The 19,096-nt window shown below is 45.3% G+C and overlaps 1 protein-coding gene and 1 pseudogene across 1 annotated transcript in view; both read left to right on the top strand.

The window, feature by feature from the left end:
* The first annotated feature begins 5,043 nt into the window (after positions 1–5,043).
* The window catches only part of PRPF8 (pre-mRNA processing factor 8), a 32,363-nt gene continuing 18,310 nt past the window's right edge, over positions 5,044–19,096 (top strand). The window contains exons 1-24 of the mRNA XM_019650453.1: positions 5,044–5,150; positions 5,337–5,447; positions 5,951–6,119; positions 7,053–7,217; positions 7,318–7,536; positions 7,665–7,877; positions 8,001–8,126; positions 8,221–8,326; positions 9,613–9,803; positions 9,936–10,055; positions 10,144–10,333; positions 10,468–10,587; positions 10,676–10,810; positions 11,184–11,313; positions 11,569–11,765; positions 11,894–12,100; positions 12,492–12,655; positions 12,801–12,927; positions 13,045–13,237; positions 13,508–13,695; positions 13,859–14,097; positions 14,316–14,462; positions 14,642–14,852; positions 15,040–15,156. Of these exons, the coding sequence (XP_019505998.1) occupies positions 5,348–5,447; positions 5,951–6,119; positions 7,053–7,217; positions 7,318–7,536; positions 7,665–7,877; positions 8,001–8,126; positions 8,221–8,326; positions 9,613–9,803; positions 9,936–10,055; positions 10,144–10,333; positions 10,468–10,587; positions 10,676–10,810; positions 11,184–11,313; positions 11,569–11,765; positions 11,894–12,100; positions 12,492–12,655; positions 12,801–12,927; positions 13,045–13,237; positions 13,508–13,695; positions 13,859–14,097; positions 14,316–14,462; positions 14,642–14,852; positions 15,040–15,156 (3,774 nt within the window). The 5' untranslated portion in view covers positions 5,044–5,150; positions 5,337–5,347. The remainder of the gene's footprint in view (positions 5,151–5,336; positions 5,448–5,950; positions 6,120–7,052; positions 7,218–7,317; positions 7,537–7,664; positions 7,878–8,000; positions 8,127–8,220; positions 8,327–9,612; positions 9,804–9,935; positions 10,056–10,143; positions 10,334–10,467; positions 10,588–10,675; positions 10,811–11,183; positions 11,314–11,568; positions 11,766–11,893; positions 12,101–12,491; positions 12,656–12,800; positions 12,928–13,044; positions 13,238–13,507; positions 13,696–13,858; positions 14,098–14,315; positions 14,463–14,641; positions 14,853–15,039; positions 15,157–19,096) is intronic.
* On the top strand, positions 15,772–18,022 carry LOC109386858 (40S ribosomal protein S15a pseudogene; annotated as a pseudogene).

Raw genomic sequence — 19,096 nt, 5'->3', positions numbered from 1 at the left:
CTACCTCAACCAGGAAGAGCGCAATGATAATACCAACATGGGCCAGTGAAGCAACGTCCTCCACAACTAGACTGAAGAACAAAAGGACAGCAGCTTGTCTGTTCCCCTTCCCCTGATTCCCCAGCACTGTTTCCCTCCCCCAATTCCCCAATAAAATCTTAAAAAAAAAAAAAAGTCAACTATGCCATTGTAGCATGAAAGCAATGTGTAACCAATGACCATGGCTGTTCCCCAATTAAAAAATAAATAAATAAAATAAAATAAGGTATATAGGAAGGTATACATAGGTTATATGCAAGTACTATGTAATTTTAGGTTAACCATTTTTTTTTTTAGCTGAGCCATCCTGCCACCTGTTGGCAGCTCAGTGGCAGCTCAGCTCAGGTCAGGAATCGAACCGGCGACCCTGTTGCTCAGCGCTCGCATCTTGAGTGAGCTCTTAACCAACTGACCCACTCAGCCGGCCCTGCAAGTACTACATAATTTTATATAAGTGACTTGACTGAGCATCTTTGGATTTTGGTATCACGGGGGGTCCTGGAACCAATCCCCCAAGGATACTGAGGGATGACTATAATTGTATAATTAGCTATTTAATGTCCATCTCCACAGCTAGAATGCAAGCTCCCTGCAGGCATAGCCTAGGTCTAGTCTGCTCTCCTTTGTATCCTGGCACCCTGGCAAGGACTGCACCTAGAGGTGTACATTAAACTTTTATAGATCTTTAAGAGCATATTTGCTTTGGAAAGCCTTCCTGCATTGAATAGGAGTTTGGGCAAGATAATCTCCGATATACCTATCAGTTTCTATGATTTTAATCTACTTTCCTACACATCTCAATTTCTCTTAACCCTCTTGCTCCATCCAGTCCAAGTGCTTCTCTTTCTTGTATACCTAAACTTTCAAATGATTGGTTGATTTCCATCGCTTCTATTTTCTCACGAACCTCTTTGGCAACAAGGAAACTTCCTCTGGCATTTTCTTTTCGAAACTGCTCTCCTAGGTCAGAGAATTCTTCTTTGTCAAGTCTGTGGCCTTTCTTAGTCTTCCTCTACCTCTTGAATTATCTAACATGGCAGAAGGCTTTTCTTTTCTTTCTCTCTCAATCTTTATTTTCTGTTCCTTGCTGTTATCCAGATAAGATAAGCTTCCTTTTCTTGAAGCTCTTCCTTCCTGTGGGCCTCTCCTGAACTTTCAAGCTGTTCTTACCTTGGCTTTTTCTGGTGTCTTCCTATCTTAGACTGTGTGTATCTCAAGCCTTCCTTATCTGCTTTTCTGTTATTCTCCCTCTGTGAACTGACTCTTTTCCATGGCTTTAGTATCAAATTTGGTCTGATGATGCAACCCCTCACCTCAGCTCCTAGACTGCCACTTGTGTATTTCTAGCCAGAGGACTCCTTAATTTGTATGACCCGCAGTCACCTCCAAGTTCTGTTTTAAACTCCTCAAACAATGAGGAGACTGGTTTGACTGCAGCGAATGGCCCATAATAATGGCAGCTAATATTTTCTGTTCAGATCTGTTCCTGGCTTGGTCACTTTCCTCCTCAACTGAGCTTCTTCAAACTAATTCAGATAGACCGTGTTTGACCAGTTAAGAGACCTTAAGAGAAGTACTTAATTCTTTAAGTTTTAGTTTCTTGATCTGTAAATTATTTCATGTGCACATGTGTTTCCTAGCTTTAAAAGAAAAAGCTTGGAAATCATTGTCAAGTAGGTCGAATTATTGGCAAAATATCAAAACTCTGCTTGGAATTCAAGACCAGCTTTAATTTGGCTCAAATGTTCCCATCCAACATCATCTATACTTCATAACATGAACATAGAAGATGATATGGCAGTATGGTTAAAAACATAAGCCCCAGAGTCATTATTTACCGTTCCCATTATTTACTGCCTGTGGGGCTTTGAGAAAGTGGCTCAGCTTCTCTGAGCTTCAGTTTCTTTACCTATGAAGTGAAGCTAATAATAGCACCTACCTCATTGGATCATTGTGACAATTAAATGATCCAACGCATATAAAGTTGTTATAGAGAACTTGACACATGTTTCATGTAACTAATCATGTGACCCAAGGCAGGTTACTCCACCTTTCTGAGCCTGGGTTTCTCATCAGCAAAATGAGGATAATAATAATAACTCTTATTAGATTGCTTTGAGAATTAAATCAGCTTATTTATTTATTAACTTTTTATTGTGAAATAATTTTATGCACACATGAAAGTTACAAAATAGCACAGAAGGCATAAAGGGAAACCTATAGATCAATGTGATAGAATTGAGAGTCCAGAAACAAATGGTCAGTTGATTTTTGACAGAGGCCAAGACAATTCAAAGGGGAAAGAATAGTCTTTTTAACAAATGGTGCTGGGACAACTGAATATGCACATGCAAAAGAAAGAATTTGGACCCCTATCTCATATCACGTACAAAAATTAACTCAAGGTGAATCATAGACCTATATGTATGTATAGACCTATATGTATAGACCTATAGACCTATAGCTAAAACTATAAAACTCTTAGAAGAAAACATAGGAGTGCATCTTTGTAACTTGGGTTAGGCAATGATTTCTAAGATTTGACACTAAAATCATAAGCAATAGAAGAGAAAAATTTTTAAGTTGGGCTTTATAAAATTAAAAATTTTTGTGCTTCAAAGAACACCATCAAGAAAGTGAAAAGGTGGGCTGGCCAAGTGGCTCAGTTGGTTAAGAGTTGGCTTCAGAGCGTGAGCTCTGAGCAACAGGGCCACCAGTTCGATTCCCAAATGGGCCAGTGATGCTGTGCCCGAGCTGAGCTGTCACTGAGCTGCTAACAAGTGGCCGGATGACTCAGCTGATGTAACAACAAAATTGCCTGTTTAATGGTGGGCTATACCCACCCACAACTAAGACTGAACTTGGCACCTTGAGTTGAGCTGCCGCCCAGATGGCTCAGTGGATAGAGTGTGTACTCTTAACAACAAGGTTGCTGGTTCACTCCCGCATGGGATGGTGGCTACGCCCACCTGCAACTAAGATTGAACACAGCACCTTGAGCTTAAAGGCCACGAGCTGCCGACAGGAAGCCAGATGGCGACTGGCACCCTCCACAACAAAGATTGAAGAACAACAACTTGGCTGGTCCCCTTCCCCAGTTCCTCAAACTCAAAGAATGGGAGAAAAAAATTTCCATAGCATATGTATGATAGGAGACTTGTATCTAGAATATGTAAAGAACTCCTACAACTCAATAATTAAAAAAATTTTTTTAAATGAGTAAAGGATCTGAAAAGACATATCTTCCAAAAAGTTATATGTGTATATGCTAAAACAAGGATGAACTTCAAGGACATTATACTAAGTAATAGAAGCGAGTCACAAAAGACCACTATTTTATGATGTCATTTATATGTAATGTCCAGATCAGGCAGACCTATCAAGACAGAAAGTAGATTAATGGTTGCCTAAGACTGAGGAGGAGAAGGGAGGAGGATGTGGGGAGTGAGTGCTAATGGGGACATGGTTTCTTTTAGGGGTGATGAGAATGTTCTGGAACTAGATAGTGATGATAATTGCACAACTCTGTAAACATACTAAAAATCATTGGATTGTGTACTTTAAACAGGTGAACTTAATAGAATGCAAATTATATTTCAATAATGCTGTTTTGAAAATAGTATAGAGAGTTCTTGTGTACTCTTTGCCCACTTGAGAATTTCCTACATAACAATAATAGGGCAATCAAGACCAGGAAATTAACATTACTATTGGCATGATTACAAATTGACATTAGTAGTACAACACTATTAATGAAACTATAGACAATATTAGGATTTTACCAGAGCTTCAAACAGTAACTGGCACATAGTGAACCTTATACAGGTGGTAAAGACTTCACTACAATGACAACAATGAACATGATAATGATGATGCTGGATTTTCTACTGCAGCCAGGTTGATGCTCTTTTCAGAGCACGCCATGTTTGTCCCTCTTTCTAAACTCTAATTCTAGCAGTTTCCACTACCTGGAATTCCTTTTTCCTTCCTCTTTCACTACCCCATCAAATCCTTCACATCTACCCATAGCCATCAAATCTTTCATAATGCTGATCTCCCTTCTTTGAACCGTAGAACCTCCACACCAGTCAGCACTTGCCTGGACTCTTCCTTTGCATTTTTCTCTATTTCACCTTTGACTCCCAAATTCCTAACTAGATTGAGAGGCTGTATTGGTTACAATTCCTCTGCATTCTCCACAATAAACTTGGTGTGAATTCAAACAAACTTATCTGTTAAGTCAGATTGAAAGTTGTTACCAAAGAATGGAGTAAGAGGGATGGGAAGTGAAACAAGGATGGTAAGCAATGGAGAGCAATTCAGGCAGCGAGACATAGGCAGAGCCTGAGGGAGTCAAGAAGCATTTATAGGGTGTCCAACATAAACTCCATAGTGATCATTGCCAAAGAAAGAAAAGAGGAGTGGAAAGGGAGGGGAAAAAGCACCCAGAAATGTTGTTCCTCAAGGCCTTTTATTTTTCTGTGTTGGCAGGCAGGGTTAAATGTCTTGCTCTGGAATTCCCATCACAACGCATGGAAAGAACCTGGGTTCTTGTCTGCCTCCCAGCTAACCTGTGAGCTCAGGGAGGTTGGCTTTTTCCTTGCTATATTCCCGCTAATAATACATAGTGGGTACTCAACATAGGATGGTTGAAAGAATGAATGAACAAAGGACTGGCTGACTTGGAGCTAGTACTGCACCTCAAATCTACATTTATGAGACTAGTCACGGAATAATGTGCAGATTTTGACAAATTTATTAAACTTTGGAAGCTTGGATATCTCACGACCAGAGGCCAGTCGCGGATAAGACCGCGATGTCTGTTAAACGCCCCACAACCAGCCTCAGAAACGCGAGAGGCGGGGCTTGTGCCTGCTCCGACCACACCCCCTCGTATTCAAATACTCCCGCCCATGGACCCGCCCCCTCCGGCCCGATTAACAACTCTAATTGGTGAGTTCTCTAACTTGTCTGAGGACGTCGGCGCCTATTGGGTCAACTACTGAACCCGGGTTGCGCACTTCCCGGTGTTGGGAACGCGGAGCGGACGTAGGCTTGTCGCCATTGCAGTGCAAGCAAGCGGCGAGCTGCGAGTTTGGGGGGCTCGCGGGGTGCGTAACGGGCTGGCTACGGGAGGCATGGTGGGGTCGGGCTGAGCGGCGGGAGGGATTGGGCCGGGCCGTGCCTACTCTGAGCGAGGCGGGACTGCAGGCCTCGGGTATCGACGCGTTCCTGCTGCGCCTCTTGTAGGCCCGGGCCTTGTTACTCCTTAATTATTTTCTTCCGCCGCCCCCCAGATTCTCCGGACATGGCCGGAGTATTTCCTTACAGAGGGCCGGGTAACCCGGTGCCCGGCCCTCTAGCGCCGCTGCCGGACTACATGTCGGAGGAGAAGCTGCAGGAAAAAGGTGAAGAACGCGTGCGGGAGCGGTGCCTACGGGCCCGGAGATGTAGGGACGGGGGTGCGCGCGCGCGCGCGTCGGGTTTGAACCCTTTTCCCTTGTTTAGGCAAGTGTCAAAACATTAGGTGTTAGCGCGGTTATTAGCCCCCTCTCCCATTTTTTTTTTTCACCGAATCGGGTCTTTTAAAAGTGTCTTATTTGCAGGCACTGATCCAAACAACGGAGATACAATAGCGATGCAGACAGAATTTTTGCCCTTACAGGATTTAAATTGCAATGAAGATAGGCAATAAAAAAACCTTACAAACCTGTAATAAAAACCTCAGGCAGTGATAAAAGTGGTGAATAAAAAAATAAAGCAGAGCGAGATGATGAGAGAATTGGTAGGATGCCAATTGCTGGATGCCAGTCCCCTTTTCATACATCCTGACAGAAGCTTACCGTAGGGCAAGAGGTGGGGGTGTTTAGGCTAAGGTTGTGCAGTCTCTTAAACTGAGGTGTCTTTGTAGCCCGAAAATGGCAGCAGTTGCAGGCCAAGCGCTATGCGGAAAAGCGGAAGTTTGGATTTGTGGATGCTCAGAAGGAAGACATGCCCCCAGAACATGTCAGGAAGATTATTCGAGACCACGGAGACATGACCAACAGGAAGTTTCGCCATGACAAAAGGGTCTACTTGGGGTAAAGAACATCCTGGAATTTTATTTGGAGTTTGGCCCCTTTCCCTTCTCCCTGTCCAATAAGTTGTAGTCCTGGATAGCTCTCTATCATTTTGGGCCATTAATCTTTTATGACAGCCCATCTTGGTGATTAGAAGAGAGGGAACCATTAGGATCCTGTGATAATTTCCAGATCTTCCAGTTATGCTCTTTATTGTCCCGAGTTTACTTCCTGATCTGGGACTGGAGCTTTAATTTGTGCTGTTGGTGCTATGCTAAGATGTCCCTGTCTTTGGGTTGAAGCCCAGAGCAGGACGCTGTGTGCATTCTTCTTGCCTGTAATTCCTCAATGACGAGAATTCTCAGGTTTGGGAATAGTTAACGCCTGAGGTCTCTATACTGTTGTTTGTCTGTGGCCTAAGCTGGGTGAGTACAAATGCCTTAGCAAATCCCTTTTCCATTTGGACACAAAAATGTTAGCCACTTAATGAACTGGTCTAAGACAGCCATGGAAACTTTGTTTATTTCAAAACTATTTTTTGAGAACTGCTAGGTGCTAGGGAGCACCAAGCAGTGAACAGGACGTGGTGGCCTTTCTGGAGCTTATAGTCTATTGGCATGACAGACATGAGACAAATGGTTACAATAAACTATGGTGAATATTTTATTATTTATGGGAAAGTACAGAGAGACTAGAAAATGAGACAGCTTAAAAGCTGTCTTTAGAGGATAGCTGTTGATTTAGAGGGACTGAAACCCTGTGACGTTTAAGATGAGTGGCACAATTGGAGAGGGGGAGCAGAGTTCCTGGTCATGGAGGGCCTATGTGCTAAATTTGGGAGTTTGGACTGTAAGGCAGAATTTTCTGTAGGATGTGATACCGTGTGCCTTCTCTCTGCATGGGACAGGTAGCAGAACACCTTGTGATTTCTAATCATCTCTTCCTGATGTGCAGAGCCTTAAAGTACATGCCCCATGCAGTCCTCAAACTCCTGGAGAACATGCCTATGCCTTGGGAGCAGATTCGGGATGTACCTGTGCTATACCACATCACTGGAGCCATCTCCTTTGTCAATGAGATTCCTTGGGTCATTGAGCCTGTCTACATCTCCCAGTGGGGGTGAGAAGGGCTGGAATATGGCGTGTGGTGGCGGTGGTGGCGGTGGTGGTGGTTGGGAGGCATTGGGTGGAAACCATTGTGTGACATTGTTGGCTTCCAGGTCGATGTGGATTATGATGCGGCGAGAAAAAAGAGACAGGAGGCATTTCAAGAGGATGCGTTTTCCCCCTTTTGATGATGAGGAGCCGCCTTTGGACTATGCTGACAACATCCTAGACGTTGAGCCGCTGGAGGCCATTCAGCTAGAGCTGGACCCCGAGGAGGATGCCCCTGTGTTGGACTGGTTCTATGACCACCAGCCATTGAGGGACAGCAGGAAGTAAGTGTGGTTGGAATTACTACTCCTGTGAGAGTTTTGGAAGTCCAGCAGTTCTGGAAGAGCAGTTGGTATTGTGGCTTAGCTAGCTTGTACACCTATCTGACGTGGGCTTCTCTTTTTTTCCTTAGGTATGTGAATGGCTCCACTTACCAGCGCTGGCAGTTCACACTGCCCATGATGTCTACTCTGTACCGCCTGGCCAATCAGCTCCTGACAGACTTGGTGGATGACAACTACTTCTATTTGTTTGATCTGAAGGCCTTCTTTACCTCCAAGGCACTCAATATGGCCATTCCTGGAGGCCCCAAATTTGAACCTCTTGTTCGAGATATCAACCTACAGTAAGTTGGAGAGAGTATGGATTTTAGGCATCGGCTTGAATAAAATCGAATCTCGATCCTTAAGATTCATTGTAGTTTCCAAACTCTTCATCTAGTCTGCTCATTCTTGACTTTGTATTCTAGGGATGAAGACTGGAATGAATTCAATGATATTAACAAGATCATCATCCGGCAGCCTATCCGCACTGAATATAAGATTGCTTTTCCTTACTTGTACAACAACCTTCCACACCATGTCCACCTCACCTGGTGAGAGAGCTGAAACACAGCTAGGGTAAAGAGAAGGCTGGCATTTAGGTTGGGCCAGGGGAGGAGAACCTTGGCTGACTTTTCTTTCATTCAGGTACCACACTCCTAATGTTGTGTTCATCAAAACCGAGGATCCTGATTTGCCAGCTTTCTACTTTGATCCTTTGATCAACCCAATTTCCCATAGGCACTCTGTCAAGGTAAGAGAAAGAGACATTTCACCTCAGCTCTTCTAAGAGAAATTTCCTTACCGTGGCTGAGGTGTTACTAGATAAAAATTCATCGAGAGAGATGTGTTTTCCATCCTGTTAAGTGGTGCCACTTGAACTATAAGCTAATTTGAGAGTTTGGCATTTGGCTCAACCCATGCTATTGATGTAATCTTGGTTTCTGTGATTATGCATCTGGGCTCTATCGTTACTTCTCTGGGACTATATAGTTCTGGTTTATTTCCATTCTGTTCTTTTTTCCCCTTAAATCCTTTTATTGAGGTACAATTCACATACCATACAATTCACCCATTTCAAATGTACAATTCAGTGATTTTTAGTTTATTTAGAGAGTTTTGCAACCATCATTACAGCCAATTTTAGAACATTTTCATCATCCCAGAAGAAACCCCATTCCCATTAGCAGCCACTCTTCATTTCCCGTGAACCTCAGTTGCCTACTCAACTGTTAAGCTAGGTCCTGTCCCTATAGATTTGCTTACTCTGTACAGTTCATATAAATGGGATTATACAGTATATGGTGTTTTGTGACTGGCTTCTTACACATAGAATATTTAATTTAAAATTTTTTATTGTTGGGCCGGCCGAGTGGCTCAGTTGGTTAAGAGCTCGCTCAAGAGTTTGAGCTCTGAGCAACAGCGGTTCAAGTCCAGCCCGAGCTGAGCAGCCGCTGAGCTGCCAACAGGTAGCAGGATGGCTCAGCTTAAAAAAATAAAAAAATAAATAAATAAATAAAATAAAAAATTTTTTATTGTTAATTTCAGGTGTACAGAACAATGCAGTAGTTATCCTTTACACCCTTTACACAGAAACAATCCCCCTCCCCCATAGAATAATTTTTTTTGTTGATAAGTTGATTCTTTAAATGTATTTGTTGTTCTAAATATAGAATAATGTTTTTGATGTTCATCCATGTTCCGTTGTGTTCTTAACATGAACCACATCTGCTTCCCCAAGCCCAGTTTTTGGATCTTGGGCAGGAAGTGACCATAATGCTAATGTCTTATGGCATTGGGGCTCCTTTGGGAGGCCTTTTGTGGTGAGTCAGTTGGGGTGTGAGGAGTGATGTTTGCTTGCCTGGTTGGCCCTTGCTTGTTCTCTGCTCTCTTGGCCCCCTTTGTGCTGGCCCTTTAGGGCTTCTCTTGTCAGGCAGCCCAGTTTCCATGGCTGATGTAGGCACTCTGCTTGGCCCAAGAGAGTTTATCCCAGGTCTCCCAGTTCACTGAGAGCTGAACCCTTGGAGTTTCTTCTTTCAGAGCCAAGAACCGTTGCCAGATGACGATGAAGAGTTTGAGCTCCCAGAGTTTGTTGAGCCCTTCCTGAAGGACACACCCCTCTACACAGATAATACAGCCAATGGTATTGCCCTGCTCTGGGCCCCACGGCCCTTCAACCTACGCTCTGGTCGTACCCGCCGGGCCCTGGACATCCCTCTTGTCAAGAACTGGTAAGGCTCTTTCCACCTAGGGGCTGGTGGTAGATGTATAGGAAAAAAGACTTCAGATGGGTGGGCATGCAGCCTTTACCAGCACGGCTGGAAGGAGAGATGGGCCAAGCTCTTGTGGGTTTGTTTTTCCAGGTATCGGGAGCATTGTCCTGCTGGGCAGCCCGTGAAAGTGAGGGTTTCCTACCAGAAGCTGCTTAAGTACTACGTGCTTAATGCCCTGAAGCACCGGCCCCCTAAAGCCCAAAAGAAGAGGTAAGGTGCCTGAGGGCCCCTGCTCAGACTTCTTTTGTTCCAAAGATAATCGGTGACCTAACTGTCACTCTCCTCATTCCCACCCCAGGTATTTATTCCGCTCCTTCAAAGCCACCAAATTCTTTCAATCCACAAAGCTGGACTGGGTGGAGGTAGGACTACAGGTTTGCCGCCAAGGGTACAACATGCTCAACCTTCTCATTCACCGTAAAAACCTCAACTATCTGCATCTGGATTACAACTTCAACCTCAAGCCTGTCAAGACGCTCACCACAAAGGTGCCTGCAGTGGACCTTAAGGGTCCCCTGGGCCTGAGGGTTGGACTGGTGTTGCTCTGGCCCTCAAAGAAGGCATACATCCAGTGGGGACCATTGCTGAGTAATGTTTTTTTTGTTCTTGGCATCTTCTGCAGGAAAGAAAGAAATCTCGTTTTGGGAATGCTTTCCATCTGTGTCGAGAAGTTCTGCGTTTAACGAAGCTGGTGGTGGACAGTCATGTGCAGTATCGCTTAGGCAATGTGGATGCTTTCCAGGTAAGGCTAGGTGTCCCCAGCCCCTGCCCTAGGTGGGGAAGCTGGGGGAAGCTGGCTGTAGCGTAAACCCGGGGCATTTGTGTTGCAGCTGGCAGATGGATTGCAGTACATCTTCGCCCATGTAGGGCAGTTGACGGGAATGTACCGGTACAAATACAAGCTGATGCGGCAGATTCGCATGTGCAAGGACCTGAAGCACCTCATCTATTACCGCTTCAACACGGTGGGACCTTGCCCATACACTCTCTCTCTCAGATCCATTTTAATTTTTACGTCTAGTCAGGGCGCTATCCAGGGACCTATTTGGGGAGAGACTCTTGAGTGTGTCATTACTGCCCTCACTTTGTGAATCTCAACACTTCTCTACCCACCCTCCCAAAGCTCACTTTTAGGTCTAAAGGGGGAATTTTAGTTACTGGTTTCTGCCTTAAAATTTCTCATTTATCCCATTTTTAGATGTTGAGGTCCCAGAGTTCGCCCCTTTTTTTCCCCTTCACTGTCATACATGTGCCCCTCCTGCCCCATCTTGGCCCACTTTTGTTTTTTGTCTAAATGGATTGCTAACTTGTATTCTTTACTTCTGCTTGGGTTCATAGGGCCCTGTAGGGAAGGGCCCTGGCTGTGGCTTCTGGGCTGCTGGCTGGCGGGTCTGGCTGTTTTTCATGCGTGGCATCACCCCTTTGCTAGAGCGATGGCTGGGCAACCTCCTGGCCCGACAGTTTGAAGGTGAGTGGTTTTCTCTGTGTCCAGTTCCCATTACCTCTTCAAGGGTAGATCATACGTGTTCCTGTTCTATCCTCTGCCCTTGTTTGAAACTGAGAATCCCTTCCTGCTAGGTTCCCTCCAAATCTCATTGTCTAACGAGTCTGACCTCGTATTCTATTTCTTATTTCATTGTAACCATGGTTAGTGAGGGGGCCATGAAGGTAGAGACTCTCATTAAAAGCAGTAAATTTTGGTTTTAATCCCTTGCACTTCTAGGCCGACATTCGAAAGGGGTGGCGAAGACCGTAACAAAGCAGCGAGTGGAGTCACATTTTGACCTAGAGCTTCGGGCAGCTGTGATGCATGACATTCTGGACATGATGCCTGAGGGGATCAAACAGAACAAGGCCCGGACAATTCTGCAGCACCTCAGTGAAGCCTGGCGCTGCTGGAAGGCCAACATTCCCTGGAAGGTGGGTGTCTCCCCAACTCTGAGGAGGCATGGACATCATCTTCCTGGGGTTAGGATTACCACTCCTAGACATCCTTAGGGGACCACGTAGCTCCCATCACTTTCTCATTGTGCCTTGTGCACTTCCAGGTTCCTGGGCTGCCAACGCCCATAGAGAATATGATCCTTCGATACGTGAAGGCCAAGGCTGACTGGTGGACCAACACTGCCCACTACAACCGAGAACGGATTCGCCGTGGGGCCACTGTGGATAAAACTGTTTGCAAAAAGAACCTGGGCCGCCTCACCCGGCTCTATCTGAAGGCAGAACAGGAGCGGCAGCACAACTACCTGAAGGTTGGGCAGAGTAGGCTGGGCTAGATGTGGCGGGTGGGCAGGGGTGGACTACAGAGTTGGACCCATGCCTTGTGCTAGAGGGATTGGCTACAGTGGGAGGCTAATTTTTTTTTTTTTTTAATTTTTATTGGGGGAAGGGGAACAGACAAGTTGCTATCCTTTTGTTCTTCAGTCTAGTTGTGGAGGACGTTGCTTCATTGGCCCATGTTGATATTATCATTGTGTTCTTCCTGGGTGAGGCAGATCAATTGCCGGCTTCTGGACGGCCGCTCACGGCGGCTGCTGGCTACACATGGTAGCCCATGGCAACCCATTGCAGCAAGGGCTGCAGCCTACGCCGTCGCCAGCAACTCAGCAGAATGGGAGGCTAATTATTATGTCCACCTTGCAGGATGGACCTTACATCACAGCAGAGGAAGCGGTGGCAGTGTATACCACCACTGTGCATTGGTTGGAAAGTCGTAGGTTCTCACCCATCCCATTCCCCCCGCTCTCCTACAAACATGATACCAAGTTGCTCATCTTGGCTTTGGAGCGGCTCAAGGAAGCTTACAGGTGAGAAGTGGAGTAGATAGGTTCCTGTGGGAAGGTGATGGGGGGAATGGCATCATCCTCAGAGTCCAAAGGAAAGTTTAGCCTCAGTCCTTTCTGGGTTTGGCTTCCTCTTGATTTTCTCGTTCACCTCCTATTACTTCGTCAGTGTGAAGTCTCGGTTAAACCAGTCTCAGAGGGAGGAGCTAGGTCTGATCGAGCAAGCCTACGACAACCCCCACGAGGCGTTGTCCCGCATCAAGCGTCACCTCCTCACACAGAGAGCCTTTAAAGAAGTGAGTGAGATGCCCCTTAAGTTTCTTTTGGCTCAGCTATTCATTCATGGCACCCGGGGTGGCAGGTTGCCTCAGGTGATTGGTGGATTGGTGTGAGCCAGTTTCCCTGTCCCACAGGTGGGCATTGAGTTCATGGATCTCTATAGCCACCTGGTGCCAGTGTATGATGTGGAGCCACTAGAGAAGATAACTGATGCCTACCTGGACCAGTACCTTTGGTATGAAGCTGACAAGCGCCGCCTTTTCCCACCCTGGATTAAGCCTGCTGACACAGAACCACCTCCTTTGCTTGTTTACAAGTGGTGCCAAGGTAAAATTTTTCTGGAATCACCCCTGAGGAAGGGAGGTAAACTGAGCTCTACATCAAAATTCTCATTTGGGCAGCATAGTTCGTTTACTCTCTTGCGTGGTACTAAGGAAATAGTGTTGGTGTCAAACTGAGCAAGCAGACATTCGTAGCAATCCAGATGGTGAACAGAGTGATAGTGTGACTGGGTTATGGAATAGGATAGCTACCGTAGGCAGTAGTCCTTGAAGGGAGTGTCTAACCTGCTGGAGACCTGTCCTGCTTACTCCTCAGGCATCAATAACCTGCAGGACGTGTGGGAGACAAGCGAGGGCGAGTGCAACGTCATGCTGGAGTCACGCTTTGAGAAGATGTATGAAAAAATCGACTTGACCCTGCTGAATAGGCTGCTGCGACTCATTGTGGACCACAACATAGCTGACTACATGACAGCCAAGAACAACGTCGTCATCAACTATAAGGTGTGTCTTAGGGGCAGGGTAGCAAGGAATTGGCGGGCAAGGGGGTTCTGGCCCTTGAATTAGGATCTGCTGAGTGGAGGACAAAAGAAGATGGGCCCTGGGGAAGTCTGGGACATGGCCATGGGTTTTAAGAGTTGTTAAAGTTACAAGTCTTTCTTTCTAGGACATGAACCATACAAATTCATATGGGATCATCAGAGGCCTGCAGTTTGCCTCATTCATCGTGCAATACTATGGCCTAGTGATGGATTTGCTTGTGTTGGGATTACATCGAGCCAGTGAGATGGCGGGGCCGCCTCAGATGCCAAATGACTTCCTCAGTTTCCAGGACATAGCCACCGAGGCTGCCCACCCCATCCGTCTCTTCTGCAGATACATTGATCGTATCCATATTTTCTTCAGGTGAGAGTTGGCCTGGATTCTTATCCTTGCAGGGCATTGAGGCATATGCCCAGCCTCCAGAAGTGGTGGTTGTACCTTAGTTGACTTTCTGCTGGGTTGGGATAGAATGAAGTTCTGTGAGGAGGGTGGGGGTTGGGGGTGGGCTCCATATGTGGAGCTGTAGGTCTCACGGGGTCCCAGTGTTTTTGGGCCTCAGCAGTGCACCTTGCCTGGTATAGGTTCACAGCAGATGAGGCTCGGGACCTGATCCAGCGTTACCTGACAGAGCACCCTGATCCCAACAATGAAAACATCGTTGGCTATAATAACAAGAAGTGCTGGCCCCGAGACGCCCGCATGCGCCTCATGAAGCATGATGTCAACTTGTGAGTCTAAGTGGGAGCTGGAGGGCATCAGCCTGGGGGATTCAGAGAACAACTAGAGGGAATTTATGAGGTTGGGTCCTGGGTGGGAGGGAGTGTACACTGTCTGATATCATCAGTCTGGCCCTTGAAGGGACATGCCTTCCGGGAGACTGATGTGACCATATGTTCTCTGTGGGCAGGGGTCGGGCGGTGTTCTGGGACATCAAGAACCGTCTGCCACGGTCAGTGACTACAGTTCAGTGGGAGAACAGCTTCGTGTCGGTGTATAGTAAAGACAACCCCAACCTGCTGTTCAACATGTGTGGCTTTGAGTGCCGCATCCTGCCTAAATGCCGCACCAGCTATGAGGAATTCACCCACAAGGATGGGGTCTGGAACCTACAGAATGAGGTACAGCCTGGGAAGGGGGCTGCTACACAGGGACCTCTGGGGCCAGTGGGGGTGAGGATCTCTGGCCCAGCTTCTCATTATTAGTCAGCTGAGCCTTGTTGCGTGGGCAGGGCTTAGTGGTGGTCAGAGTTGGTCTTTGCTCCTGTGGCAATACCAGAGACAAGTTAACCTTGACCTCGTGGTTTAGGTTACTAAGGAGCGGACAGCCCAGTGTTTCCTGCGTGTGGATGATGAGTCAATGCAGCGCTTCCACAACCGTGTGCGTCAAATTCTGATGGCCTCTGGCTCTACCACCTTCACCAAGGTAGGTCAGACAGTTGGCCCCGGCTTTCCTCATGTCCTCCGCCCATCTCACATCCCTTTCAGCTCCTCCCCTGGTTTGCTCTCCTTCCCAGTGTTGTCCACTGTACCATTCTCCATGCTTTATGTGTCAAATCAACTCACAGTTATTTTCTGAGAATTCGCTTCTGCGTAGTTGTGATGACACTAAATTAAGGCAAGAGTAGAAGTTAGATTTTTAAAATTTGAACGAAAATCACTGCTTTTGCATTTTCTTCGTCCAGTTATTCAAGTTCTATAGCTCATCTTTTAACCAGTAACGAAGTGCATGTTATTTCAGTGTTTATTTCCCTTTCAGTTGCTTCCAAAGGCCCAGCTCAAGGCAGCTGTAATTGAAAAAATAGTAATTTGAGGATTTATTAGCTGTGTGTATTTTAAGTTTTTGCAAGGTTTAAAAGCTCATCTTAGGGACTGGCCGAGTGGCTCAGTTGATTAAGAGCTCGCTCAAGAGTTTGAGCTCTGAACAACAGCGGTTCGATGTCCGGCCCGAGCTGAGCAGCCGCTGAGCTGCCAACAGGTGGCAGGATGGCTCAGCTTAAAAAAAAAAAAAAAAAGCTCATCTTGCTCTTTCCATGCCATTATGGTGGTGCATGTGAGTGTCCTGGCTGATGCTGTGAAGAGCATCAATAATGCGAAAAAGAGGGAAATGCCATGTCTTTATTAGGTTGTGTTCCAAGGTCATTGTCCAGTTTCTAGCTGTGATGATGAGGCAGGTTACACTGGTGGATTTAAAATCACTGACGGTCTTGGAGCTGGGAAAACCGTGAACTTCTCAGGCAGGTTAAACAAGTGTGCTGTGATCAGCCCCAGATTTGATGTGCAACTCAAAGATCTGGAATAATGGCAGAATAATTGGCACCCACCCCGTCAGTTTGGTTTCCTTGTACTGACAACTTCAGCTGGCATCATTGTCCATGAAGAAGCAAAACAAAAAAAACAGGAGGGAAAATCCTGGGATTCTTTTTCTAGGGATGTAATACATATGTAGAAATAAAGTACCTCAGTGGGTTAAAAAAAAAGTCACCTTATCATGGTTTCCCTTAAAATAACTCTTAGCTGTAGCCTTTTTAAAAAAATTAAGATCTTCATATCCTTTTAAGTATGTAGCACATAAAGAATGCTTTAAATTTTTTAGTGATGCTTCTTTTGAGGATATATTTTCTTACCTTAATATTTCTTACCTAAAATTTCTCATGATAACATTTTTTTTGGAGTATAGTGTAAAGAAAAATTTTGTCATTTAGGTTGGATTATTCCCTCTGAGGGTCAGATAATAAGAATTACGTTACCTCATTCATTCCATTGGTGTTCGTTGATAACTACTGCATTCAAGGCATTATGCATACACTACATGTAAGATAGAGTTTCTGCCTTCATTGAGCTCATCTACCTACTTGGAGACACAGGTACATACTCAGGAGAACTATACTAGGATGTGGTATTTATAGAGCTTTTGTATTATTTGGGATTCTGTGAGAACACTCAAGTTAATGAGTGTTAAGGAGAGGATAATCTTCCTGAAAGAAGTAACACATGATGAGGCAGTGAGGGAGGGCATACCTTCAGCCAGAAGTATGGAGAGGTAACTGGCATGGTAACTGGCAAGAAGTTGAGAGTTCACTGGAGTAAAATTGTGGAGTTGGGACTCTTAGCAGATGCAAGCTGGATAGATAAGCGAGAGCCAGTTCATGGAGGGCATTACATGTCTTGTTAAGAGTCCTGTAAGGGTTTTAAGCATGGGAGTGGCTTTTTGAGATTTCTGTTAGGTCATTCACTCTTGCAGCTGTGGAGAATTTGGGTTTAGAGGAATAGGACATGAGATCAGGTTTGGGCACAACTGCCAAAGTCCAGATAAAAATGATGAGAGCAGTGAAAGTCGAGATGAGGAGAGGGGAACAGATTTGATACGGAGTTATCAGGTAAAATCAGCAGAGCTTCATTTGGGTGGGATGCCAGAGGGAAAGAAGAGGTCAAATTAGCACTCAGTTTTTGGCATGGGTGATGAGGTGGATATTGGTGCCACCAACCAAAAGACTAAAGGAAGAAGAGCAGGTTTAGAGAGAAAATAGTTCAGGATGTAAAAAGTTTGAGATTCCTGAGAACATCCAGGTGGAAGTGTCCAGCAGGTATTTCTATCATATTTCTTTAATTCCAAGATAAATACATACACGTGTTTATTTTTCTCTTTAGTGGTGCCTCTTAAATTGATGAAATGAATAGATTTGATGAAAATACTATAAGTTTGAAGCTCCTGGGAGAGAAATGAGGTGAGAAAGTAAGAGCAGTCAGGGGAAACTTAGAGGTTCCTAAAGAACGTCCAAGGGGAGATGCTTCACAGTCTCACGCTTGGAGAATATGTCTGGGTTGAAGATGTTGATTTAGGAGTCAGTCAGCATAAAGGAGATGGTTGAAAGCTCAACAGTGAGCAGGATTACCCAGGGAAAGTATAAGAGTGACAAAGGCAGAGGGATGAGTTTGGAACCATTGGGGACACTGGGCTAGACTGGGTCATGGGAGCCAAGGCTGTCAGGAATGGGGTAGCTGCTTAACAGTTACAGTTGCCTAAGAGTGCTTCAGTTAGATAAGGTCTGAAAAGTGTCCATTGGATTTGGCAGGCAGGACGTCATTGGTGACCTTAGCAAGAGCCGTTTCAGAAATAGTAGGGATAGAAGCCAGATTGCAGTGGATGAGGCTTTATGGGAAATGAAGGCGTGCACACAGCAAGGATTGTCCATTTGCCAGAGCTGGAATAAAAGGGGGAAGGACATTAGGTGCCACCTAGAGGGAGATGTAAGTCAAGGCAGGTATTTTTATTTATTTATTTATTTATTATTATTTTTTTAGCTGAGCCATCCTGCCACCTGTTGGCAGCTCAGCTCGGGCCAGGACTCGAACCGCTGTTGCTCAGGGCTCAAACTCTTGAGCGAGCTCTTAACCAACTGAGCCACTCGGCCGGCCCTAAGGCAGGTATTTTTAAACAGGAGTGACTTGGGTATATTTTTATTAAGGAGCCAGTAACAGTTCAGAGTGCAACAGAGAGGTATAATAACCTGGAGGAGTTGAATAGAGTTAGTGGAAAGGGCAAGCTGAGGAAAGACCCTCTGAACCGAATAGAAAAGAGGTTTCGATAGATGTGAGTGTAGATAAGTTTAGTGGGAAGTTATAACAAATCTTGAATTTTCCAGCTTTACCCGGGCTGGAGTGAGGGGCATGGGGTGCTGGACTTAAGCTCAGTGGTGCGGGTATGATAGGAATATTGAAGAAACTATGCTGAGGGCGCAGGTGGGTCTCAAGAAAATGAAGACAACTGTAAGTGAGTGTGAGTTCTTCCCAGAGGCACTCAGCTACTCAGTGATGGAATGGAGAAAGTAGATAGATCATAGTGGTGATTTAAGTTTGCGGTTCTGCCAGAGAGCTGTTGTGGAGCCATAAGGGATTGGATACAGGAGAATTAAGGGTGCTGGCCCTTATTGGAATCCTGGATTGTGGGAGGGCTGAGAAGGAAGAGACCAGTGACCTTAAAAAAAATAGGGATCAATAATTGTCCATGAAACATATTCTTTACCTTAAAGTCTTGATTATATCATTGGGTATTTTGTGGTTTACTTTCTCTCTCTCACTCTCTTATTAGTTTCAAGTGTACAAAACAATGTAATAGACATTTCACCCCTCACAAAGTGATAACCCCCTTCCCCATTCTATTGCCCCCCTGACATCGTACATATCTTTTACAATTCCATTGACTCTATTCCCTATGCTGTACTCCATATCCCATGACTATATATATATATAAAATTATAGTTGATATACAGTATTATTCAGCTTCCAATTCAGGTGTGCAGTGCAGTGGTCAAGCATCAACACTGTCCATGAATTGGCCTCCCTAATAAGATGTGCTTATCTGA

The sequence above is a fragment of the Hipposideros armiger genome, unplaced genomic scaffold (genome assembly GCF_001890085.2).
Source record: "Hipposideros armiger isolate ML-2016 unplaced genomic scaffold, ASM189008v1 scaffold_141, whole genome shotgun sequence".
In the NCBI taxonomy this organism is placed as follows: domain Eukaryota; kingdom Metazoa; phylum Chordata; class Mammalia; order Chiroptera; family Hipposideridae; genus Hipposideros; species Hipposideros armiger.
This window is presented reverse-complemented; position numbering and strand designations above follow the sequence as displayed.